At 37.9% G+C, this 26,802-nt stretch overlaps 1 protein-coding gene across 1 annotated transcript; it reads left to right on the top strand.

The window, feature by feature from the left end:
• Positions 1–343: 343 nt before the first annotated feature.
• Positions 344–26,802, top strand: LOC111324111 (liprin-beta-1). The gene is made up of 21 exons (XM_022927606.2): positions 344–629; positions 708–935; positions 1,847–1,960; positions 2,687–2,801; positions 12,223–12,264; positions 13,174–13,283; positions 14,282–14,462; positions 14,924–15,094; positions 15,234–15,274; positions 16,148–16,239; positions 16,633–16,737; positions 17,155–17,362; positions 19,632–19,689; positions 19,990–20,078; positions 20,645–20,718; positions 21,573–21,621; positions 21,844–21,969; positions 24,118–24,306; positions 24,676–24,882; positions 25,232–25,291; positions 25,662–26,802. Exons 1-21 carry the CDS (start codon positions 369–371, stop codon positions 25,713–25,715), a joined length of 2,574 nt encoding a protein of 857 aa, XP_022783341.2. The 5' UTR covers positions 344–368; the 3' UTR covers positions 25,716–26,802.

Here is a 26,802-nt window from a genome sequence, read left to right as displayed (position 1 = left end):
GCCACTTTTTAAGTTTCTATGGCCGAAATCGTCCAAGAATTACGAACGTAGTTCTAATTCAATTTTTTTCATGCGCGGGATCAATGCGGGCAATCCCGAACGGGTAAGATGGGTCCATAAAAGATGGGCCCGTAAAAATTGTTACGTGAGGCCTTCTGCCAAACAAACTTTGATGAATTCTGCTCTCGCCCTACTTGGAATTCTTTGATCCGCCTTGTGGCTCATCTGGGTCAACTTTGAGGCTTCTGTTTTGAGAGTCTAAAACGGCTATGGAACGTTCCCTGTTTTACATGCCATACATACTGCAAGTTCCTTTCCGGCATATGAACGAGGCTGACGAAAACGGAAACTACTTTCTCAGATTCAAGATGGCTGCTGTAGCAAGCGATGCGTCGAGTATGTTAGCTGAAGCCTTACAGAAAATGGATGGTCTTATCTCTGACGATCAACTGATTATGGAAAGCCTGAAGACCCAACCTCACGCTTACTCGCCAAAAGAGAAAGTTGTTTCCCTGTTAGAGGAACTCAAAGGACTACTCGAAGAGATTAAGGATGATGCCGTCGAGTGCACGATCGAGATCTCAGGTTCAACAATCGCCTTTCTCACTGACTGGTTGCATTCTTTACAGGTATTTGTAATTAAATCAGGGCATTTGATTTTTATCTTGCCTGGATTTTAAGTGAATCGTAAATGATCCATTGTCTAGGTGACAACCTGTAGAGATCTGCAAAAAGACGAACAACAAACGATGACGAGTGGCGAGAATCATCTGTTGCGAATCAGCAGACTACAGGACGAGAAAGAATCTTTAATCTTGCAAGTTAGCGTCCTAACAGATCAAGTGGAAGCACAGGGTGAAAAGATAAGAGATCTTGAGTTTACTAAGGAGGAGCTGCAGATAAAATTAGAAGAGGCAGAACAATTACTCGAGAGTGTGAGTTCCTCTCTTTCGATATCTTCATAAGTTCACTGGCAACATACAAACATCCTTTGTTGAGACATGATTAGTTATAATTCTCATAAGGAGACGTATAAGTAGTTATAATTCTCTGAGGCTTCCTTTGTGATTTGGCTCTCCAATTTAGGTATCCAGTCTACGGTCTAAGGGACTGGTCGTAAAGTACGGGGGAAAGGGTGGGAAGTAAACTTGTTCCTGATTATACAACATGGGAGCGGGGGGGGGGGGGGAGGCACACTGCTTGCCAGAAAATTGAGCCCTACTTTTCAAGTAGTGTTTTCTATTCTCTCTTCCATGCATAAATTATTACATTTTGACCAGTCCCTAACCGTGAACAAACATTTCCAAGTCTTACTGGCAAGGTTAGCATACTTTATAGTCAACTTTGTTCAGCACTAACAGTTATCGTGGCTTAGAGCTCTAGATGTGAAGTGAAAATCCCCATGCTCCAACCATTATAGTTATCTTGGTGTACTCTTCAATCAATGGTTCTTTTACTAATATAAAACATGATGGTAGAGAATTGTTCAAATCTTGGTACCTTTGGAAGGACCAGAGTTCCTAGGGTGCAAAGTGATGAAACACATGTTTCCTTTGGAAAGACATTTAAGTCCAAGGAAAAAGTATGCAGGGCCTGAATTTACTATAGAGTGTGACCTTCCTGGTGAGTTAGTTGTAATAGAGTCTTAACTGCCAGAGGAACTGATGCTCTGACCAACTGAGCACAAGTCATCTTGAGAGTCAGGTGAAGAGTTGTTTATTAATTTGTCAGTTAGTTACACATGTACATGTTTGAAATTTGGTTGAATTGATTGCCTCTATAGTAGAATGTGATAGTATTTTGTATCAAAGGTCTTGGTAATTTTTATTGATTCTTTTATTTCCAGGAAATAATTAAAACCACGAATATATTAAATGAAAAGCTGCAGCTAGTGACAGAAATTTCATCTCTGAAATTGGCTCTTAATAGTACACCAAAGACAGAATCTATGGGATGCAAGGTACTTTAGCTTATGTTGTTTCTGTTGCATTTTTCCATTCATAGCCCTGAGCTGTTTTTGCTCTATTGTAGTTGTGTAACTTATTTTATTTTTAACTTGTGATACGTAAAGGTTTGTTGCAGACTTGTTGCAGTGAATTTTCACCCATGATATATGAATCTACTTATAATCTGGAGCAAAAAAACAATTTCATCAGGTGTCATGAAATTTGTGGAACTTCACAGAATTAAGGGGTGTATCCAAATGGTCATTTTGAAGAAAAACATCTCTAAATCTGAGCCAATTTAACCCATTAATGGCCACAGCTTTTGTGAAAAACTGTGTTTTGAAGCTAGTCGAGCAGATTTCGGGTCACTGCTGTGGTTTTAAAAGCTCAAACTTACTAAAAACCCATTGACAGCTCATACACTCAACAGCCTTTCGATCCAAATGCAAAATGGCGGCCTGAAAATCTCGAGCATGCGCAGAAAGCAACATTTTGAGTTTTTGGGTTGAAAAGTAATGCCCCACTTACGACTTTTACTTTTGTCTCTTTCTCCTGCCTGAATTTTTTCAAGTTTTTTCAGTCACTTTAATCTTCACAATGCATGTTTGATTAAAAAAAGATTGATCATTCACTATTGAAAAAAACACCTCCAAGTGAAAAATGATTTTGGATTTTGGAAAACTAAGACCTTGAAATCTAAGTTCAGTAGAGCTTATACTTATTTTATTTTAATTTTTAAGGGAGACCAGGAAGCTCTTCTGGCTGAAAAAGAAATGGAAATTGAAATGTTGAAAGACCACATTGAAGTCCTTCTTGATGAGCAGGAAATAGCCAGCAGGTCACATCACAGTGAAGGTAACATATGGCTTAATTTGTGAGTAGCTACATCAAGATGAATGTTTTATTTTTATGATGGGGTTTTACATTAGGGCTACTTGTTTTATCTATTTTTAATTAGTAGACATGTTATGAATATAAAACACAACAAAACTACTTTTATATCAAAACATGAGAAGCTTTAAGCGCACTTTAAAAAGAAATTTTTTAACAGGACAATTATAAGTTATATTAACTGAACAATATGATAAGTATATTTAACAATTACTCCACGGGCGCACGTTGGATATGAGATGATAGATAGCCGACAAGGCACATAGCGCCGAGTTGGCTATAATCATCTCATATTCAACAAGCATGAGTGGAATAATTGTTTTTTAAAAAAAATGCCCCCAAGATATTAGACGAATCTTCTTGACATTATTTTGTAAGAAGAAACCGGATGTTACGATGTACTGATATTAGATTATGGTATATTCGCTCATATACCATAATAGCTATAAAGCCAATAAAAAGTCTTGAACTGCATTATCCAATGATTCAGTTTTTAATAACATCAATTAACCCAATGTGTTCTTTAAAATTTACCTGACTGTATGCGTGGCATTGTTTGTTTCTGCAACAAAATAAAGCTGTAAGTGTTACCCTCCTGAGTAAGTTGTTATTACAATTTATATTACATTAACCACCTTTTATTCAGTTATTTACAAGATGCTTTTGAGAAGTTAATGGATAGTTGGGACATACTTAAATGGTCATGTCCAATATGTGCTGTTACATGTAGGTCCTGCTCTATTGGGACCAATGCTTTTCGTTCACTGGGTCTTTTGCATGTACATGTTCCTCTGGGAAGAAACTTTGTTTGATTGATTTGGCTCATCAAATTTTTCAACTAGTAGCAAACCAGGTTGGAATTGTTACTGTATTTCAGTTGAAAAGGATCCTTCATAAAAGGATTGTTAAGTGTACTACTTGAAGACCTAATTTGGTTGTGGTTGAAATGTCTTCTCTTTAGGCGATGATAATGAACCACAACTTTTTTGATATTTGCGGTTACCTGATGTCTTTGTTTTTGATGAAGATGAAGTTAAGATTGATATTTCTTATTTGAAAAGTTTGAGTCTAAGTACACACAATTCTTGACATTTGTTAAAAGTTTTGCCTGAAATTGGATCATTTCCCCCCCCCCCCCCCCCCTCTGTCAACCGTTGTACATAAATCCATAGGCTAATGGAACAGCTGGGTCATGGAAGAAAATAAAAAACAATTTTCAGCTTGAAACAAGAATATTTCTTTCAATGCAGTACATGTAAGTAGAAGTTACTTTTAAGATTTTGTGTTTAATGAACAGTAACGATAAACATAATGTGAAATAAAGTTACTTGAAGCATGCTTGCCTTATGTAGATACACCATGTATGGTGTGTCACGCTAGACATACCATGACATCCCCCTCTCTTTGTTGGTAAAAAAGGGGTTCTAGTTACATGCAGATTAATCGACAAAAGAATTTATAAAGTCATAACTAACATCTACTGAATTGGCCTCACAGCTATCAGACCATAACAGTAACTATAATTATTATTTTAAAAAAAGAAACAGTCTCATAAGTGCAACAAGGGACCCACTGTCAATAAAAAAAAATCATTTGGGAGTCTTTGTCTCTATTTGATCTTTGAACTTGGTTGGGACCTGGGTGGTGTGTCCTGCTCTTATAACTTGGTTCCTGAGTTGGTGGCCAGTTCTTTTGCTGGTTGTGACAGCAGCTGGCTCAGAATCAGCTGGTTTCTCACTGCATGGTAATTTGGCGTGAGGTGGTTGATTTAGTGTTAACAGGCTGCTTTCAGGGCTGGCTTCTGCCAGTTGAGGGTGGCTGGTTGTTCTGGCATTGGACACACGAGTATCCCTGGGGCTGTGTACCAGGGCCACTGTAAGTGGAAGGTTGCTACCTGTTGGTAGGGTTACATGTGTTTCGCTCTGTTTCCTTGGTCTCAGGTGTTCCCTAGTCGTCTGGTAGATTGTTCCTTGGATGTCTACTGCGTAAGTTCGAGGGCATTCCATTGGTTGTGGCCTATTCAGCACGGTTCCTGGCTGCCAGATATTCTTCAAGGTGTTCCAGACAATACTGGTTCCCAGTTAGTAAGGGTTCACTTGTCACTGCTAGCCTTTCTGTTGTAGAATATTGCCAGCTTTTCTTGTCGTTTCTGGTTAGCTTCCTGGTGGAGCTCATTATTTGGGTGTTTGGACTTCAGTGCACTTCTTCGGTCTGGGAATGTTTGTGGTTTGCGTCCAAACAGCAATTTGTAGGGTGATGGTGTTTGGTCATCAAGAGGGGTCATGTAGCACATCCATAGGGCTGTGTACGGGTATCCTTTCTCCTCTAGTGCTTTCAGCAATAGCGGCTTGCAGGTTGATGGTATGGGGAACTGCAACATAGTGTGATGCTGCTTTCTTTGCATTTTGATTGGAATCTTTCACTGATGTATTGAGATCCAAAGTCAGCGACGATAGTGGTTGGTAAGCCGTATTCTGCTAGGATGCTTGTGAAGTGGTTGCACACAGTGTGACTGGTCATGTTGTTGAGGAGTCTTATCATGGGAAATCTTGAAAAGTAATCAACGATCATTAAGTATTTTGCCCCATTAAATTAAAAAATGTCTGTACTAAGTTTTTCCCATGGCGAGGTAGGGAGGTCTGGTTGTATGATGGGTAGCTTTGGCTGAGCTTGCTGGTGCTTGTTACATGGGTCGCAGATCTTTACCATCTGCCTGATGTCAGTGGAGATGCTGGGCTAGAACACCGATTCTCTAGCTCAAAGAATACATTTGCTCTCTCTCCTTGATGCCCTTGGTGGATTGCGTGGAGAACTTCGTTTCTCATGGCTGGTGGGACAATGATCTTGTCACCTTTGAGTAGTAGGCTGTCTTGTACTGTGAGGTCGTATTGAAAGTTCTAAAATTCCCATAGTTCCTGCAGGCGTTGCTTTCTGTAGGGGGGCCAGCCACTGAAGATGGTATTCTTCAGTAGGTTCATGGTAGGATCTAGTGTGGTAGAGGATTTCACTGCTGTCAGGTCAATAGGGGTGGATATGAAGAGGATATTATGCTGTGGTACAGAGTCTTCCATCATATTCTCAGCAGAGGGTGTGATTTTCTTGTGGCAAACCCGCGAGAGGGCGTCAGCGACTGGAATGGTCCTTCCTCTCCTGCACTGCACATTGACATCAAATCGTAGGCATCTAAGGAGCAGTCTCTGCAACCGGCTCAGGGCTTCATTGATGTTCTTCTTGAAAATTTTTTCCAAAGGGGAGTGGTCTATTTCGACGGTTACATTCCAGCCGAGTAGGTAGTACTCAAACTTTTCCAATCCATAGGTAACTACCAGGCATTCACGCTCATAATTTGAATATCTTGACTCAGTGTCTGTGAGTGACTGGGATGCCATCGCAACAGTGCACTCATTTCCTTGGGAATTCAACTGCCTCTGCCAGACCCCGATGCTTGTTCTGCTTGTGTCACACTGAAGGATTGTGGGTGTATTCGGTTCTGGGTCATAATAAGAGATAAGTTGGGATGTGCAGAGTTCTTGCTTAATTTTATTGAGGGCCTGTTGATGGTGGGGTTCCCAGCTGAACTGCATGTGCTTTTTGGTTAGTTCTCTTAGTGGTGATGTGAGGTCTGCCAACTTGTTGAGAAACAGTTCAGGTAAGTGATCATGCCCAAAATAGTCTGAAGCTCCCCTATGTTTGACGGGCTCTTTATGTTGCGAATCGCCTCAAGTTTCTCTTTTGCTGGTTGGATCCCATTCTCTGTCAAGGTGTGTCCGTAGGTGACTTGTGTCTGCTTGAACTGCAGCTTTTCAGAATTTAGGCTGACATTGTGTTTACAAACAGCCTTGAGCAGTTTGCGGAAGGCTTGATCATGCTCTGCTTTGGTTGAACCACATACGACAATGTTGTCTGCAATCCCCATTACATTGGGGATGCCCCTGTAGACTTCATCAAGCTTGCATTGGAAGATGTCTCGGGAGAGCTTGACCCCAAAAGGTAAATGTTTGAAATGGTAACGTCTGAAGGGGGTGTTAAATGTGACTTGACTTGTCTAAGGCCACATGCCAATAACCTTTCTTCGTGTCAACCACGGTAAAGAACTTCTTACCATGTAGCTGCGGTAGGAGTTCATTGATGGTGCGGGTGTAATAGTGCTCTGGGCATATGTTCTTATTGAGGTACTTGGGGTCAAGGCAAAGTGTGATCTTTCTCTTGCCCACGGGAGTCTCTCTGATGTTACATATGATTGAGTTTACCCAGTCAGTTGGTTCGGTTATGGCTGTGATGATGCCATCGGCTATCATTTGCTGAGTTCCTCTTTGTATAAGGGTAGTATGTGTACTGGAACGGTGCGTGCCAGGTGGATGACTGGAATGGGGTGGTCATTTGGCTGAATGTGGTACTTCTCTCCTGGGAAGCAGCCCAGCTTTCAAAGCAATCTTGGTATTCTTCCAGGACAGTTAGCTTGGATAGCTGACCACATTGTGCCTCCATTTCGGTCTTGGTTGTGGAGATGGTGATAACTTCATATAAATTTGTTGATATTATTCCCAGGTCTTGGCTCTGTCAGCACCCCAGTATGGATGAGCTTCCTGGGGCTTCCACAATGTTGAATCTGATATCAGCTGTCTTGTCCTTGAAAGAGACCTTTAATGTGGTAACTCCAAGGTTTTCTATCTCAGAACCTCCATAGCCTCTAAGAACGTTATTGCATTGAACAATGGCAATTGGGAAGGGGAAGTGTTGGAGGTCTGTGGTGGTGATTACGCAGGCATCCGCTCCCATATCTATTTTAAGGCTCATGTCGTGGCGTCCGTTAATCGTGACCTTGGCGAAGATTTTGTCTGGGTGGCTATTGATGGCATTAAGTGAAATTCCTTGGGTTTGTTGGCCCTTTGCTGAAGTGAGAGTTCCGAGGAACACAGTAATGGGTTCTATGTCGCTAGTTTCCTCGTCTGAGCTTTCATCACGAGCGTATGCGTAACCATCCTTGAGGGGATAGTCATCCTCTATATGGATGTCTTGGCCTTGATACTCTGGGCTAGTCACAGTCACGATTTGATGGACCTTTTGAAGGCGTTGTTGCATGCACGCTCTTGCGTAGTGGCCGGTCTTGTTGCAGTGCTTGCATTTTGAATTTTTTGCAGGGCAACTTGCTGGTTTGTAATGAGTGTTTCTGCATTTGAAGCACTCTTTTGATTTGAACTGGAATTGGCTAGGTTTTCTGCCTGGAGGATCTCTTTGGCTTCAGTCGTAGTGGTGGGTTTGGTGTGTGAAAGTGTTTTTAGTCAGACGGGCGGGTCTTCTATCAACTGCGTTAAGGTCTGATTTCTCTTCGCCGTTGCTAATTATTTTCATATGTGCTTTAGTGCTTTCCTCTACCTTTACTAAGTCATAGACTTGCTTGAAGGTTAGCTCATTGCCGAGTGCTATCGCATCTTTGCGTACTTTATCATATGTCACGCCAAATATGAGTGTGTCTCAGAGGGTACTTTCTTTAATGGCAGGATTGTATCTGCCATCTTCTATTAATAGCCGCACTTCGGTTACGAATTCCTCAAGTAGTCTGTCTCCCTGCTTTAGGCATCAGAGTTGATATCTAGCGAGGATCTGATTACTTTGGGGCTTTGTATAAGCTTCAAGTGCCACCATAACTGGGACGATTTTGAGGTTGTCGCCATCGCTGGCCCATGTGGTCGTATTATAGATTTCCAGGCCTTTGTCGCCAATCCATAACAGCAGCAGTCTCACCTTTTTTGCCTCTTCAACTTTGTCAAGTGGTCCTGCAAAAATGAGTCCGCATTTTTGCTGGAAGAGTTTGAAACGCTTATGAATGTCTCCTGGAGTGGTCCAATCCATAGACGGTGGTTTGAATCGATTGGCCATGTTGTTTGCAAGTCTTCGATATAATTGAGGTTTATTTTCTCCCCTACTCTTGCTGGTTAAAAGGTATGTCCTAACAAGTCATGTTAAATGCTTCTCCTGGAGAATCCAATGTCTTCACAGGATCCCACTCCTGACACCATGTTAAGATTTTGCGTTTAATGAACAGTAACGATAGGCATAATATGAAATAAAGTTACTTGAAGCATGCTTTCCTTATGTAGAGACATCATGTGACACACCATGTATGGTGCATCATGCCAGAATACCGTGACAGTTACTGTTGAGGAGCAGGTCACCATCATTGTTAAATGACCTTTCCTACTGTTTCAATTTTTAGGTATACAGGCTTAGGCTGAGTTCTCCTTGTTTTCCTTAATCAGCATGTATCCAGTACCTTATTTTGGCGAAAAAAAAGTAATTATAAGTAACAGTTGTTGAATTTGTCTTTCATGATTCTCCGTACCCTCTCGATGTTGATAATGTTTTTGTTTGAAAGCAACTCGATAAATTTTTCTTTTCTTTGTTGCTCTGAAAGTCACATCAAACAGAAACCACTGGTAATAATGATACTTTATTTTTTTCTCAGTTCGTAAGCAGGCGGTATTCTACAAATCGTGCAATCTGATTGGTTTCAAGAGTGGGCAGTATTCTCCCCATCCGGCCCGCTCACGGCAGGCGGTCTCTGTTTCGCTTGAGTCACTTTGCAGAACATCTCAAGCTTGGTTGCAATTTTTCGCAAATATATCTCATTTTGCCAGCTGGGCAGAATTTTTAAGCGAAGACTTCGGTCACGACCCTTTGGCGATAAATAATAGTAATTCTTTCTTCTCTCTCACTCTCAAATCACTTTGGTTTTTCCGCAAAAATTGATTTAGAAATAAATTGTGTGGTACTAAATTTGTTTTTAAAAAGATTGGAACACGGCCTAGAAACAATTTGTAATTAAATAATCCTTCCCAAAAAGTCACTCAGAAAGTTAAAACAAGAGGTAGTTGCAGTTAACAATTATGTTAATCAATGTGATTCTCAATCGCTAATATCTGAATTCTTCAATGCAATTTGTTCGTTTTTGAAATGTTAAGCGAAGTTTTGAGTTCTTCACGCTATAAATACACTTTCACTTATTCTTGGCAAGTCCCTTGAATTTGGACATTACTACCATAAATTTCACAACAGTAACCGAAGGAATTCGATGAATATAAGTGGCATTAAATCCCTTTGTGTCTAACTGAAAAGAGTCTCATCAACTTCAGCTTTTGGGTGTAAGAAAAACCAATTTACGCACACCATTACAGAAAACAAACAAGCAGACTGACAAATCCAAAACAAACATTTGTATTCACTTACAATTTGACTTTCTGTGACATTTTAAAATGGAACAGAGGTAAGTCTTCGGAGATTAATCGTTATTGGAAATAAACAATACTTTACGTAAGATCTCCGAGTGTTTTCTTATTTACGAGAAGATCATCCCTTAGTCATTTAACTCGTGCGTGTTTGTCATACCAGTGCTGCTATTTATTCAAACGCATATGCTTTTTTTCTCGTGGATTGAAAGGTGTCACATCATGACAGTTACTTATCAATAAATGTTTCATTTTGTACTGGGAAGCCTTTTAAGTTACCTTTAGAAATAAAAATTTTTTGGTGAAAGCTTTCTCTTTCATTTGGATTATGTCTGTTTTCTTTATCATCCACTTGGTAACAAATTGTTAAGTTTTTGCGGGAGGATTTTCCCGTAATTAAACTCGTAATTGTAGCCCTAAATCATTCGGGTTCTTATGGCAATCATTTTTTTATGTGTTAGAAAAAAATAAAAATGTTATTGACCAGCATAGGTTGGTCTGTATTGGGAAAAACTGTGCCCTCTGCCTTGAGTACCAAGACCTCGGGCACAGTTTTTCCCAATAAGGACCTCCCGCTGGACAATAACATATATCGCTGTGTCGTAATTTATCCATCTAATAACTGTGCGGTCAGAAGAATGTGATAAAAAATCCACTTCTAGAACCTTTGCTCAGTAGAAGATGTCATGGAGATCATTGAAAACTCTTACATAGTTTTGTTTCAGTCAGCCATAGTGGTCTTTATTTCATGGACATTCCATTTACTTAAAACATCTCAGATCTTTGGGGACAAGTATCAATATTAAAATCTATCTGTACCACCCCTTTGGTACTCCTTATAAGCTCCAAAAAAGCAGTTATGTTCCTTACCCAGGAAGGTCATCAATGAACCTTGAATTTGGTAACCTGCAGTAAACTGCAGCTGTACATAGACGATGGACTACTTAACAGGCTTCTCAATCTTTTCCTCACAGAGGTACAGTCTTGGCACTTGGTCTGTTTCTGTTAAAATCTCTTTTACTACAATTCCTCTGTCATTTCTACTCCCATACTTGTGCAAGTGTTCTTACATCATTCTCCAACTTTTCTGCTAGCTATCTCTGTCCTTTATTTGAAAGACTTACCATTTGCTTTTCTGATGAACCTGCTGGGATAAAATTATCCCTTTGAAAGAGGAGTACAAGTGCCTGAATTTCTTTTAATTAACACTGCATAATCTTAAATAGTATTCTAATTGTAAGAGAATCCCACAGGCAATTATTAATTTCTAAGCCTCACCATAAAATCACTGAATATTAAATCGTGTGATGTTTTTCTTTTTTTCTTTTTTTTTTTTTGTTTTTCTTTTTTCCATTATGGTTTCCTACTTGTATTTAACAATTATTTGCCGAAGGCAAGGTGTATATCATCGAATAATCCCCGAGACGAAGTTGAGGGGATTATTCGACAATATTCACCGAACCTGAGGCGAATAATTGTTTTAGTATAATTTCAGAGCTGAACAACTGAGAAATTTCTAAAATCATAACATTTTAGTAACATTTATTAGCTTTTTATTTTAACATTTTATCTAAACCGCGTGGAGCGGTTTATATAGCGTCATATAAGGAACTGCTCAACCAATCAGATTGCTGGAAGCTCTTTGCTCAGCTCTGAAATTATACTAAATGTAAATATTAGCAACTGCAGCAGGATCTGCCGCTCGAGGATCGGTCTCTACAGCCACAGCCGGCGCTGCAGCTCCACCACAGACTGACCATGGGCGCAACTCCATTGTCTCCCGAGACAGAAGGACGCCAACATAAATATTAGTAAAGCTGCATCCATCATTTTTTGCAGAAACTTTTCCCCAAATTATCAGTGGTTCTATAGAAGAATTTGTTAAATGAGCATCACATGGTAGTATTGTAAATCATGAAGGGAACTTAATACTAGAAGGGAGCCTTTGAATGGCCATTCCATTATAAAATCAAACAAGTGTTGTCACGGACATACGTAAACCTAAGTTGTTAGACCTTTCTTAAAACCTCACTTTGTGAATAAGTTTTACTGTATCAAAAATTTTATGATAATAGAATATATTTCCATTTATTCTGCAAAATTGTTGGGGCACAAATTAGAGAGTATAATTTTATCCTTTTAAACCAATCTTTCCTCAGGTCAACCACCCTCTGCACTAAAATCTCAGCTAAGAGAAAAAGGTAGGTATTAAGTTCATCAACAGCAAGCTATAAATAAGTGTATAGAAACTAAGTTTTTCTCAGTAGTTGCTCATGTACACCAAAAAAAAATGGGTATATGGAAAACCAGAATTGTTGCAGCAGAAAGGGAACTGGAAATGAAGCTGTAACTGGGCTAAAAATTAGGAAACATTATAAGATTTTCCAGGCTGCCAGTGCTTTCACCTGTCTTGTCCTCTGAATTGCTAATTACTTTGATGAGGCAAGTTGAAGACTTATCTTGAGCTGAAATCTTATTATTAGAAAAAGAAAAAGAAAAAAAAAGGAAAAAAAAGGAAAAAAATATAAAGTAACTTTATTCAATGAGGGTGACACATGACAGTACTAATTAATCGATGACCCAGTGGCCCTCAAATACATCAAAAACAGACTCTGAAAAAACATAAAGTACATGAAAATCCCTACTGGCAGGAGGCAGATCAGTAGGCTATTTACAGAGTGCAGCTGAAGAATTGAACTCAGGGCAACTGAGAACAAATCCAGTAAGTAGAGGATGGAGGACTTGAACCCAGGCCACCAGACTACAAGGCCAGCACCCTAACTGCTTGGCCATGCCACCACCATTAAATTATTATAATATCAAGTAAATGCAAGAGGGATAGATGATAACAATTATATTTAGTTTTTTGCTGAATGGCCTTTTGGCTGATATGTATAATACTCATAGATAATAGGAAGACCTAAGAGTCTCCCTTTATAGTCAGTAGTGATGAGAGTTGGGGCTCAAACAAACAAAAACCACCACTAGGATAACTTTTTACCCGCTTGCAAAAGCTCTAACCTGTGTAGTAGGCCTTCACATCATCATCATCATTGGTAAAATTATGGTTATTATTATCAATGAAATAATTATCTTTGGCTTTATCACAGCTTCTGAGGTAAACCACCTAAAAATGGAAGTTGAAACCTTAACAGCTGCCTGTAAGGAAAAGGATAAAAATATTCGAGAACTTCAGCAAACTCTAGTAAAATTCAAGAGAGTAAGTACCTGTTTAAACCACAGCCACATTCTGATAGTTAGTCAAGTGTTCTGATTGTTTGTACACTGTGGTGACGGACCTTTAGACAACCTGATAAGGGGTCATCATCAGAGTTAAGTAAGAGTTAGCCAGTTGAGTGTTTTCAGTCTGGTTTGAGAAGACTGAATGATCAGTTTTGCTGTGATGATATCAGCAGTAAGACTAACTAAATTGAAATTGGTTGTTATTGATCAGTTTTCAACTGTTGGTAAAGTATTTCTTTTTTGGTCTATGTTTGCTGGGCTAATGTTGTGAATAAGTCATTTGTAATACTTTATAATATCAGTCTAAAGGAGTCTAGATCTGCCCTAGGTTACTGGAACAACTTTCTAAGGTAGTTTTTAAAATCACTGCTGCAGTTGGTTCTGTAGGGTAAACAATGAGGAGAGACAACATGGCAAACTGTCATTCTTCAGTTCAAACCATTTACAGCTGTAATATCACTTAATTGACATCTTCTCATATAAGTAAGTGCACCATTGTCAGGAGGAAAGAGTTTGCATGAAAGATGAAAAAGGAATTACAGTACCACTTGCATGTGCTTCAGCATTACACACGCTTTAGGTGCAACTGTGCATTGCTGCAATACATTTGAGTGGTACTGTATGGTTGGTTAGAGTTGTTCTCTGAGTACATTGAAGTACCACTGTTCATGTACAACTCCTGTTCACCCCACAAATCAGTTTGCTTATCAATAAAGACAGGGTTTTATGTAAGTACGTAGACACTAATGCAAGGTTAATCGTTTAAGCCAGAGAAAATCAAAGGAAATACAAGAATCTTTGCTATGCTATTAAATTGATTTATGCTTGTTTAATGTTAGGAATCTTTGAAATGTGAAATCTTTTCTATCCTGATTTGGATAGTGTGGCAGTGGAATTCAAGAATAAAGATTTCCCATTAAATGAGTCATTAGATTTCTCATTTACATCTTAATGAATTTGTTGCATGTGTTGTAGATTGAGGAAATGCTGATGAAAGCAAATCAATGGAAAGGGTTTGATAGTAGTCCAGTTGTATCATTGGATGGTATTGATAGCAGTAGCATACATAGTGCTGACATAGTGACAACAACCAGTAGTGCCAGCAGTCCAGAGCCATATGTTACCACTCCAATTCAGAGTCAAGGATTGTTCACAGGTAAACTGTTTTCATCATGTTATATATTATAAAGTGTACCTACTGATATGGCCAAGTAGCTCACACACCCAATGCATTCAATTTCATAATTTCTTTTTACTAGGTTGGTCAAGTCAAAGATTAATTAAAACTTCAATGTGTACACTGAAGTACTTTGGTTGCACAATGATAATTATTACGTACATTTATTTAGCAGAATAGACTTAAGTCCAAGTTCAGATTATTTTAATCATCCCAGAGAACAACTTCTTATTATATATCCTATTGCTATTCATCATTCATTTTATGTCTCAAGTTATTGTTTTTAGCAAAATAGAAGTCTTCTTCATTGTGACCCTATTGGAGTAAGCTTTTCTCTGTACTACCCATTAACTTCCCAAACAGAAGCTGGTTATCAAGCACAGGGTTGATTAGTGAACTGAAATTTGTAAGTTTAGTTTTCAATTTCTTTTTTGTTCCAGAATCATACACCCAAGCTGTAAACAATCCAGTGACACCTAGCTTAAAAGCACTCAAGACAGAAACACCTCCAGCTAGTCCTGCAAATAGGAAAAGACATGGAATTAGGGCATCATTTGGCAAAGGGCTAATGAAGCTAAGAGGCCATAAAAGTTCAAGTGAACCTAATTTAGGTAATATTGTTTTTATTTAAATAAATGTGAGTTCAAGATAAAGTTTGTTTTTGTAAGTTAATTGTATGCCTAGAATGGATATGTGTATAAGATTATATAATAATGTACGTATTATTTAGTAATTTTTTTTTCTTCTTAGCTGCAACAGAATGTGAAGGAAATAAATGTTCACAAGTTAAGGTACACATACATCATATTTCTTACAATTACTACTTTTAATTTACTTAACATATATCTGGTTTTTTTTTAGTTTTTTTTTTAGGGTAACATTTTTACATTAGATGTTCATCCTCATTTTTTAAACTACATGTACTCTCAGAACTTACATAGCTTGACACTCTTAAAGCCATAAGAAGTGAATGTGCAAAAGGTGATAAAAGAGAGATTTTATTTTGTGATTGCTTGATATGAAGCAGATTTAGAAGGAGATATGTTTCAGGCAAGGTTGTATTACATCTAGAAACTATAATAGAAAATTAATTTAACCACAGTTTGCAGATTTCAAGATGAAAAAAGATGAATTTGTGTTCATGTAAGAAATTGGCTGCATCCAAGAATATAAGATTTACTTGTAAGTGGGTGTTTTCTGACTTTGAAGGTACACTGTTGTATGTTCAAACCTATCCTTGTTTTATTCCTTCAAACCAGTGAGTTTTGTAGATAGTTCAAAAACAAATTTTTTTACCAAACCAGTTAAGTATCTCAATACACCAGTTTTAACTGCACAACTCACAACAACATTTAATCAGTGTTCACATCACTTAATGAGATATGTTTAACAACACAAATATTACAGTCATGCTTATCATGCTGAAAAATTCCCATGATGAAACCCTGCTTGAGGATGTGACACTTCACCAGTACCAGAGATAAAAAAAGTCAGTTACTTTCAAGCACCTCCAGAAAGGCTTAGAAAACCCCTGTGTCACATTATTGACCCAAGCCTTTCAAGGTCTTGTGCTCTGAGAACTCAGTTGACAGTTTTATGACACCTCTTATGTCAAACCCATGTACATGTTGAATCAAACTGCATTTTGTTTTATGCTATTGAAGGAAATCTCCAGAGAACAAGGAAACATTAACTGCCAGAATCATGAAGAGGAAAAGAAAACAAACTTTGGAAAATTTGGAAAAGCAATTACTAAGTAAGCATCAGTACATTAGCTCTTCCTTACTGTTTTCTCATTGGCTTTCTCTTGCACACAGATTTGTATTCTATTGTTCATTAGAGAAATAATTGGTGCAATATTGTCAAGGGCAGAATAAGCATATATCTTCATTGGTTTAAAAAACATTGTTTTGTGAAATCCTTTTTTTCTGTTGTTTTTTTGTTTTTTTGTTTTTTTTAATTGCATGTTTAAAATTTTACAGTGTATTAGAAAAACTTTAGGCTTGTACATTCAGTCAATTAGTTTTGTGTGATGGATAGCAAAATGCTCCATGAAAGAGTTCCTTTTCTTCCAAAGATTTTGATTGAACTATGATTTTTACTCACAACCGAGTGTCTCCTCCTAAAGTAACCTGTTATTTTATTGCAGGCTGCGTAGGACAAAATCCCTGGGAATGAACCCTGTTGACAGGCTGGCTGTTGTAGAACCTGTTGATCTGAAGAGTTACACTGGGTACAGTCACAACGATTATGGGTAAAGCGTGTGAACTCACTACTGTGTGTGCATCATAATATCAGTGTTTACAAATTATATTTTGGTTGCATAGTTGCCCTCATTTCTCAAATATGGTTAAGGGATTTTGCTATGAAAATTGAGCATAATGACAAGAGAGTTATTATTCTAGTTACTGTACAAGCTCTCAGTTTAATAGTAAAGTCAATGTTGAATTATTTTTATGCTTGTACATTTTAGCAAACATATTGCTTTTATCTGTGTTCACAAGGAACAATAATTGAGGGGTTTATATAATTAAGGGTAAATTTCTCACTAAGATTGTTGGAATTGAGGGTAGAGCTATTCCTTTACTTATCTGATCAAAATAATTTATTTGTTTTTGTATAAAATATTTTTTAAATTATGGTAAGAAATGAATATGATTCATGTCTCTAGTGACCAATTAGAACTTCCGTTCAGTCAGTGGAGCAGACAAATGGTGCTAAGTTGGCTTGACGACCTTGGCTTAGGACACTACTCTGCACAATGTGGAAGAGTGATAACATGTGGTCAGGACCTGCTTAAAGCATCACCAGCCCAGCTTGAGAAAGATATGGGATTGAAGAATCCACTCCATAGGAAGAAACTACAGTTAGCACTTCAGGTAGTTTGATTATCCTCTGGTTATTAGTAATATTTATATTAACAATATCCATGGTAATGGAACTGGTAATGATAATAGCATGCATAGAGAAATAGAGAAATAGAGAAAATAGTCTAATTTAAGAAGAATTCAATGACTTTTTTACTAGAAAAATCTAATCCATCAGAGATGAACTTCAGGAAAATGCAGTGAACCATTCAACACATTCTCAGAGTCTGCCTTTTGCTCATGAATTTAACTTGATGCGTGTGTCTTGCTCTACCGTCAAAAATACCATTCAGTCTCTTTCTACAAAAACTGGTTCCCTTGACCCACTTCCTACCTATATAATAAAGAATTATGTTGATCTTCTATCTCCTATGATAACCAACATAGTAAATCAGTCACTGTCGACAGGGAAGTTTCCTTCACCCTTGAAGTTGTCACATGTTCGTCCACGTCTGAAAAAGGACAATCTTGACAAGGAGATTTTTAAGAAATATCGTCCGGTGGCTAATATTCCCTTTCTTAGCAAAGTTATTGAGAAGGTAGCAGCAACACAAGTATACAACTATCTTCAATCTTACAACTTGCTACCCACTATGCAGTCTACGTATAGGAAACACCATTATACGGACACAACTTTGCTCTGTCTGACGAACGACATTCTGAGAACGATTGACAGCCGTCAAGATGTTGTATTACCTAGTCCTTCTTGATCTATTGGCGGCTTTTGACACCATTGACCATGCGATCCTGGTGGAAAGACTTGAATCCTACTTTGGTTTCTCACAACTGATGCTGAACTGGTTTAGATCATACCTTGAAAACCGTCGTCAATCAATAATTATTAGAGATAAAGTGTCCACTCCTCGTGCTCTTCGTTATGGTGTCCCACAAGGTTCCATACTTGGACCCCTACTTTTCACCCTGTATATTGCCCCTCTGCAAGATGTCATTGCTCGCCACGATCTCGACTCTTTGTTTTACGCCGATGACACTCAATTATATATTACTATTGATCCCGTAAATCAGGCCCGTCCATGACTGCCCTCCAAACCTGCATTGAGGACATAATGCGATGGAATACCCAAAATAATTTATGCTAAGAAGTAATGCTGAAGACTGAATTTTATTTTATTCACCTCCTGATTTACCAAGACACCCAACATTGAAAAGCTCTTTTTTGACAGTACCGTCATTGAACTAACTGAGAAAGTCCGTGATCTTGGTGTTATTTTAGATAAAAATCTAACACTGACATACCACATTAATGAGACATGCAGGAAAGCCACTAATGCCATCAGATCCGTAGGGTGCATTCGTAAATACCTCACTAATGAAAACCTTAAACTACTAGCCATATAGTCAATGCTCTCATAATATCATGACTGGACTACCGTAACAGTATCCTCTATGGTTTATCGAAACAGGAACTCGACAAACTTCAGAGAGTTCAAAACACTGCAGCGTGTCTTATTACTGGATCTAAACAATATGATCACATCAAACCTGCTCTTCAAAAACTACACTGGCTTCCAGTTGAATCACGTATAATGTTTAAAGTTATTCTTATTACTTTTAAGATTCCCCATGGACTTTCTCCAGTCTATCTGTCGTCCCTGCTACAAGAATATCATCCACCACGTACTCTACGTTCATCTTCCATATCACTTCTTACTGTCCCCACTATGAATTCTGAGACATACGGTGAACGTGCATTCTCCTTCTGTGGACCTACATTATGGAACACTCTTCCTGATTCACTTAAATCTGCAGCTTCTCTTTCGTCTTTTAAATCTGCCCTTAAAACTTTCCTATTCTGGAAATTTTATTTTTAGTATTGTGAAACACTACATAGGTTTTTATCCCATTTAACTTTATTTTTGTTAGTGTAGGTACTACTGACTGTTAGCATCATTGTTATATTTTATTTTTATTATGCTATATAAGAGCATTGAGATTCTTAAATGCGCTCATAAAAACCGTACTATTATTATTATTATTATTATTATTATTATTATAATGATTTCTGTTAATATACCTGCGGCATGTACGCCATGCATATACATGTAGCAAGATTGAACAAAACTCTGTATCTTTTAAAGAAAAGTGTAAATGTCAAATTCATCAGGTGATTGATTCAAAGCACATGTTACATGTAATAATGTATCTGCATTTTGGGTTTTTTACTTTCATGTCCCCCTTTGTCCTCTTCAATCTTCATGTATTGAACTGATATCTGTGCTGGCTACTAGTAGACTTTGTTTTGTGTGTTTTATCTATTCAGGCATTAGTTTCAGATGCAGCTGATGTGATGGGAAGGCTGAGTAACCACTGGGTGCTAGGTACAGTATAACAAGTACATCAATGCAAACTAGGTATAAACTCAAATACCTTTACTAATGTTGCTTTTTCATTTTATAACTTAAACAACAGGGAGTAAGCTAGAAAGCATGATCATAATAGCCAGTCTGAGGACTTGAACACCTGTCAGTAATTTCAGACACTAACTACAACTTCTAATGGATAATGCCCTACAGAGACTGTAATTTTTAACTTAGGTAATGAAAACCAAATATTCACTCCAGAGCACTGTGACTGGTTGTCTGGTCCCGAATAACCTTTTTTTAATTGTGTTGTGGCAGGTTGGCTGGATGACATTGGCTTGCCACAGTATAAAGACTCCTTTAGTGAGGGTTCAGTTGATGGTCGTATGCTTAACTATCTCACCTTTGTAAGTAATGATATCCTGTTGAAGGTAGTATCATGTTAGCATTATGAACTGAAAACAGGAGACTTGTGATACCATTGAACTAATTTAAGTTAATTTGGCAAACATCCAGCAGACTGCCAGGATTTGAATGTGATGGTATGCTTTGGATATTAATATTTATTAAAAAGTGGATAATTGGGTAATGCAATTGAAGACTTTTTATGGGCTTAGCCATTATGGTACATGAGCCAATATACCATAATCTACAAATATGGTAAGCGTGCGCATCAGCTTACAATCAAAAGGGAGCTAAAAAATCCGGTTTCCTCTCACAAAATAACAATTTCTTGGGGGCGTTTTTGAAAAGACAGTTATTCCACTCGCGCTTGTTGGATGTGAGATGATTGTAGCCAACTCGGTGCTACGTGCCTCATTGGCTATCTATCATCTCATATGCTACGTGCGCTTGTGGAATAATTGTTAAATAATTATTATAAACAGATTGTATTGAGTAACTTTGTTGCAAAGGCTGTATTAGAGTACTTTGAATTAGGTTTTGTAGCAGAAGTCTTTTTTTTGCTATTCAGAGTGACTTGCTACACCTCAAAGTGCACAATACACTCCACCACATCACTTTGAAGAGAGCTATACAGTGCCTCAGGTGATAACTGTGTATTTGTTAATTCTATGAGTAACCTTGATCAGTACAGTGCCATAGGCACTAACTGACGTCTCCTTATTTTCCACTAATTATTAATGGCTGGGTCAGTTGTTAGTACTGTTTCTCATCATTCCTGGTTGACATGTGTATCACCTACTTTAAGGGTTTTCATGTTATTCTGATGGAAATTAACAGTTTTGTAGAATTACGATAAGGTGTTACCAAATTAATTTGAGTAATGGTGTCCAGACGTTTATAAATCAAACTTGTTCCAGCAAATTAGACAGATAAAAACAAAGAAAAAGACACACTGGAATCAACTGGATGCCATTGCATCAAATTATGATGGGTAGATCAAGTTTCCATCTATGGATAAGCAAGTACCATCCATTGACCTGTTGTTGATGAAAGCCACACTTGGTATAATCCTGTGTATTTATGTTTATGCTTGTCTTTACTCGCCCTCTCAGATCTAGTATCTCTCCATGCACCGTTTGTTCAGGTTTTTTTTTTAATTTTGAATACAACTAAATATTTTGAATACAACTATAGAGAGGGAAACAGTATGCGTTGAATACACACATTATGAATTAACAGGCCTTTCCAAATAAGAGTACGAGTTTAAAAAGTAGATTCACAGATCGGGTTCTTATTCAAGCATTTGTTCTGGGCGTGGTGATAAATTGAGAGACCAGTGACAATAGCCTATTTTTTTCTTTTTTTCCCTATTTATCTGTTTTTCTTCTATCTTGAAAAGTAAGACTATGTATACATATGATTGTATCTAAAGTATCAGTAACTCAAAAACAATAGTTGACTGTCAGTTATCCATCTTCCGTGTTATTTTGGAACAGATTACACAATTTCCATCCAAACTGTCTCAAGAGGCATCCTGTGGATGAGGTCAGTTCTGTACATTTCTAAACTTCAGCAGCTGTAGTATTCAATGTCATTATAGCATTAGGGTATCTTGTTTTGTTTTTTTTCGTAAATTGGTTTGTTTTTTGATGAACAATTTATTTTGTCCCAAAATAATTCTGTTTACTCTGAGTGTCAGCACTGTAACTACACTTAGTTTTATTTGCAAACTTTGTTACCAATGCCTCCTCTGGCTGTATTAATCAGTCATGGTTTAAAGGTGCCGATGTACTGTTATGGACCAACAGTCGAGTAACAGAATGGTTGCGCCTGGTGGATCTAGCAGAATATGCACCCAATCTGCGAGGAAGTGGTGTACATGGATCACTGATGGTAAAGATATACATTCTATGACTGATAGCGATATTCATTATAGTGATAATGATAATGATAATGATAATGATAATGATAATGATAATGATAATGATAAAATGTCATGATGCGCAAGCTGGTGGGAGGCAGAAGCACAGACGTACTGCGAAAGATGCCGAGGGCAGTGCTCTCGGGCACGTTGAATATTGCCCGGACTTTCAAGGTGGCAGTTTGAGTTCTTGTTAGAAGGAGGACAGTATACACAACGTAAGAGCTTTTTAGGATTAGTTAATGTACATTTATTTTTTACTCCATGGCTCACAGGTTACGGTTTTCGCCCTGTGTTGCTTGATTAGAATATAATGTAGCATTCAGTTGAATTCCCTGCGATGAAATACATATTTTAAATGGAGATTTCCTTTACTCTCAGTGGTTTTCAGGGAGGGCTTTGGAAGAATAAGCGAACCAAAACTCAACAAAAATTTAAGCACAATTTAGATAAAGCTGGCCCAAGACATATAAATAAGTTAATTGATATTTTTTTAAGTGCCTATTAAAAGCGTATTTAAGTTTCAATTTTAAACTTAAGCGTGGCAGAGGACTTTTTCAACTTTCTACGGTACTCTGGTCAACTTTGTAAACTTGGCTTTGATAGAATTCTGAGCATAATGAAAAATTGCCGTGGTTGACTCTTCTCCTGAAATTCTTGTACTTTTGCTTTGAATGTCGTGAGAAAGTAGTAACTGTTCTAATTTACTTTTGTGACTAGAATTTTGATCCATTTTTTGTTGACTGCCAAGACTTTCATGTGTAGTCTTGAGAGATGACTAGGTAGGTCAGAATTGTCAGCGGGCTTCCTCAAACATCTCAGTGTCGTGTTTAATGTACCTTGAATGAGAACTGTGTAACCCCAGGCAAAATTTCAACTAAGGGTTCGCTTGGTGTAAGTAAGGGGTATCGCCAAAATGTACACGGTTGTACCGAATACGAGGGCCCTCGAAAGCTTAAACCAAGACCTCAGACCCGAGAACGAAAACCCCTTTATCTTTTTTATTCAACATGATCATGTTACGGTTTCCGGCTGAAATTATCCAGCTCAGGTTTTGTTCTTTCATCTATATTCCCTTAATTCCGCTCATTTATTCCCATTGAACATTGAACGGTTTGGGAAATGTTTGATTCTTGTTTCCAAGAAACCATCACAAGATCAAGTCAAATAAAGAAAATAAAGGGTTCATATTTGGGTCTTCGTTAACGGGTCTTTGGTCTTTGCTTTCGGGGGTCTTTGTTTTCGCTACAACGATCTGTACACACCAGAATTTGCATTAATTGAAGAATCCAACAAATACGTTTCTATAACCGCAGTTTAGATATATGAATTTCATATATTCATTGTGTTTGATTTATCATCTTACGGGTTAATGTCGGACTAATTTGATGACCTTCTCCCAGTTGGCTTGTTAGCTCAATTGGTAGAGCGCTGCACTAGTATCGCAGAGGTCAGTGGTTCGAATCCCGTACAGGCCTGAATTTTTTCAGGTCTGATTTTCCCTATTGCTTAAGTAGTGTTCTTTACTGCGAGGATCGTGCACAAATACGTTCTATAACCGCAGTTCAGATATATTAATTTCATATATTCGTTGTGTAAGATTTATTTAGGTCACAATCTGGTACTCGATATCGTCAAACTATAAATAAATACAGACAAAATCTAATCTATACAAAGCGAAAAAGGTTGGACAATAATTGTAAAACTAACGTAAACCACCGACCAACAATCGAAGCGAAAAACAAGTAAGAATGATGAGATACAAAAATATACGCACTTACTGACCACCCCCTCTGTGCCTGGATGAAAAAAACTGAAAAGGCTTGAGAACAATGCAGAAAACATCGGAGATCCTAAAGACTACACAAATTAACAGTCACACCTTTTGCATCGACAGAGAACAAAAAAATGCTGGTACGCGAGGTTTAGTTATTTGATATACTGAAAAAGAAACTGAACAGTAATAATTAACTCGGACAACAGTTGCAAACTGATTCAAGTACTTGTAGTGTAGTAATGATCCATGCATCCGCTTTCTGTTGTGAGTTTCTAATTGGATGATTCATGATATTAACTGTTGTGGGTAAATCACCCTTATGACTATGCTGTCACTGATATAGATACTGGAGCCACGTTTTACTGCAGAGAGCGTGGCAGCATTGCTATCCATACCGAGCAGTAAAACACTTCTTCGGCGACACTTGGCTACTCATTTCCAGTCCCTTGTGGGGACTGCGTGTCATAGAGTGAAGGAAGATGCAGCTGCTGACCCACTGTTTCAGCCTCTCATGCCAGGAATTAAGCATAAGGTAGTCACTGAATCGAGTGGGGTATTTTGTTTATATTATATTTGAATGGAGAGGTAGTATTGGAGATGGAATGCCTAGTACTACTTTTCAAGAGCTACATTATGTTTGTTTTTATTCCTCTGGTCCAATTTTGATATCAACCACTGCTACTGATCGCCTGTGAGTTTTACTCTCATTCATCTCACTGAATCCCCTGTACTGAAACGTTCTGAGATTGGGATATACAGGGTTGGTGGAATGAGGCAGCTGGTTAACTAATTTTTTTTTCTAAAGGTCTCAATTGTTTTGGGTGGAAATGGTTGGAGTAGACATTCCACCGGCACCTTGAGGCAGTTTTTACACTAAACAAGACTTTCATCACTTTGCTAGATCGTCCGAAGAACATCGTCATTTAGTGCTCTCCGAAAGCGTGGGAAGGGGAACGTGGAACTGGATGACTACGTATGTCCTATGGACTTAGAGGTTCCTCCAGCTTTGACGTCATATGTGGTACAGCGAAGTAGACGGTCAACTGAACGAAGTGATGAATGTGGCCCACGATCAAGAATAAAATATGATGAAGATAGCAACCTTCAGGTTTGTGATTTTTATCATTTATGTGTGTCATGATAATTAACACGCCACCACAAAAACTCTTACATCCCTGTAATGAAACGGTTGGAAAAAAAGTAAGAAAAGACACCTGAAGAAATGAATTTGTTTCGTGCATCCAGATTAACATGAATTATCGTATTATTTGTCTTTGATACTGACACTCACAAAAAGTTCCAAGGAAAAGACTAAATTGTGGATTGCCCACGAGGAACACTTTGTTCAAAGGAAACGGTTCTGTTGCGCTACGTTCCCATATAAAAACGTCTTTGAAGAGAATTGGATGCATGGCTCACAGCTTTGGTATTAATTAGTTGTTATTATTACTTTTTAGGGAGATGACCACGTGACAGGGACAATAGGAGCTTTCTCTCAGGAGCTTGATTCACTTACAGTAAGCTATTGACACTTTCCCTCGAGACAAAAAAAGGAGTTCTATGTCATCTTCTTGAGTTTATAAACAGATTAATCTGCTCCAATTTTTTTTCTTTGAATGGTACCTGATTTTATACATACGTAGGATGCACGCTCCTCGCAGTAGAGAGCGCTATTTATGCAATAGCGAAAATCAGACCTGAAAAAAATCAGGCCTGTACGGGATTCGAACCACTGACCTCTGCGATACTAGTGCAGCGCTCTACCAATTGAGCTAACAAGCCAACTGGGAGCAGGCCGTTGTTGATTCATCTTTCAGTGGCCAGTCAAGGCATAACACTTGTTCATCCTCAATTGTGCAGGTCTTAATCTAAGTTATCTTTTTACAGCATATGTTGAAAGAGGAAAGGCACAATACAGATGATGGTACTTATGAAGTATAACAGAGTGGTGTATAGTAACTCATCGTTGACTTTAAGATATTCGGCTTTTAGGTTGTAAATCATAGTAATTAGCAAGAAGTATTTCATATGTGTAAAGGAGAATAAATGTTCCACTTTTATTGTTGACATAAATATTTTTTTTAAAGAATTTGAAGCTATTTACTATGATTTTCTAAATGCATAGACGTATTTGGAATTCCAAACATGTTTCAAACACCAATCTATTCAGTGGCACACCTCAAGTCTCCAGTACGGATTGTTAGAAGTAGGGAGGAATTCAGAACTGCCTCAATATCGTTTTGTTTTACTGTCTTTATCTAGGCGACATGCATTTTGCTCACAGCTGTTGCCCTACCGTCCAAGATACCCTCCTTTCTCCTCGCTTGAGTTCACTTCATTTTGCTTATATGTCTTATATTGCAGCTCAGTTACTTTGAGATAATCCTATTTAATTTCACTGTGCTGTTTGCATACTTGCATATTTTAACTATTTGTTTGCAATCGTTTCATCCATTTAGGTAGATTTAATGATAATTAGTGGAACTGAAACTGCTCCGAGACCTTCCGTTCAAGCTAGAAACCAAATGAAATTGAAGTTTTCTACCCACTCCGCCTCTAAAATCTGTTAGTTTTGAATGTGAAACAGACATACCGTATTCGAGAAACTCTCAAGACGTTGTAACCGATATACCCCTATCTTTGTCGGGTTGATGTAATAAGCAAACAAAAGAATTGAATGTCTCACTGCTAGAACTAGATCTATCATTTTTTAAGTACGTACCATATAAGAATTTTAAATACTCCTTTTATTAGAGTCTAGCTTCGAACTAGAAGATAAAATACTGTAATTTCGTTTTTAGTGTCGATGTAACACAACAATCGTTGTAATGCTTGAGTGAAATGCGCATTGGATAGTTTGGTCATAAGAAGCCATAACTGTTTTAACGATTTGCAGTTAACTTGACTTTTATGTCCTAGAATTCCGTTTGGTTAAAGAATCAGATTTACTTCTATAACAAGTTTTACTGAATTAAATGACTTAATTATAGCTTTCCTATTTTTATAATAAACGTGGTTGTTTCGTTAA

The sequence above is a fragment of the Stylophora pistillata genome, chromosome 9 (genome assembly GCF_964205215.1).
Source record: "Stylophora pistillata chromosome 9, jaStyPist1.2, whole genome shotgun sequence".
Lineage (NCBI taxonomy): Eukaryota > Metazoa > Cnidaria > Anthozoa > Scleractinia > Pocilloporidae > Stylophora > Stylophora pistillata.
This window is presented reverse-complemented; position numbering and strand designations above follow the sequence as displayed.

Bases quoted from the DNA above. Each gene is read 5' to 3' on its own strand.
- LOC111324111 (XM_022927606.2), top strand. From the start codon at position 369: ATGGCTGCTGTAGCAAGCGATGCGTCGAGTATGTTAGCTGAAGCCTTA. The intron at 14,463-14,923 runs GTAAACTGTTTT...TTTTTGTTCCAG, and splicing joins GAGTCAAGGATTGTTCACAG to AATCATACACCCAAGCTGTA. The intron at 24,307-24,675 runs GTAGTCACTGAA...TCACTTTGCTAG, and splicing joins TGCCAGGAATTAAGCATAAG to ATCGTCCGAAGAACATCGTC.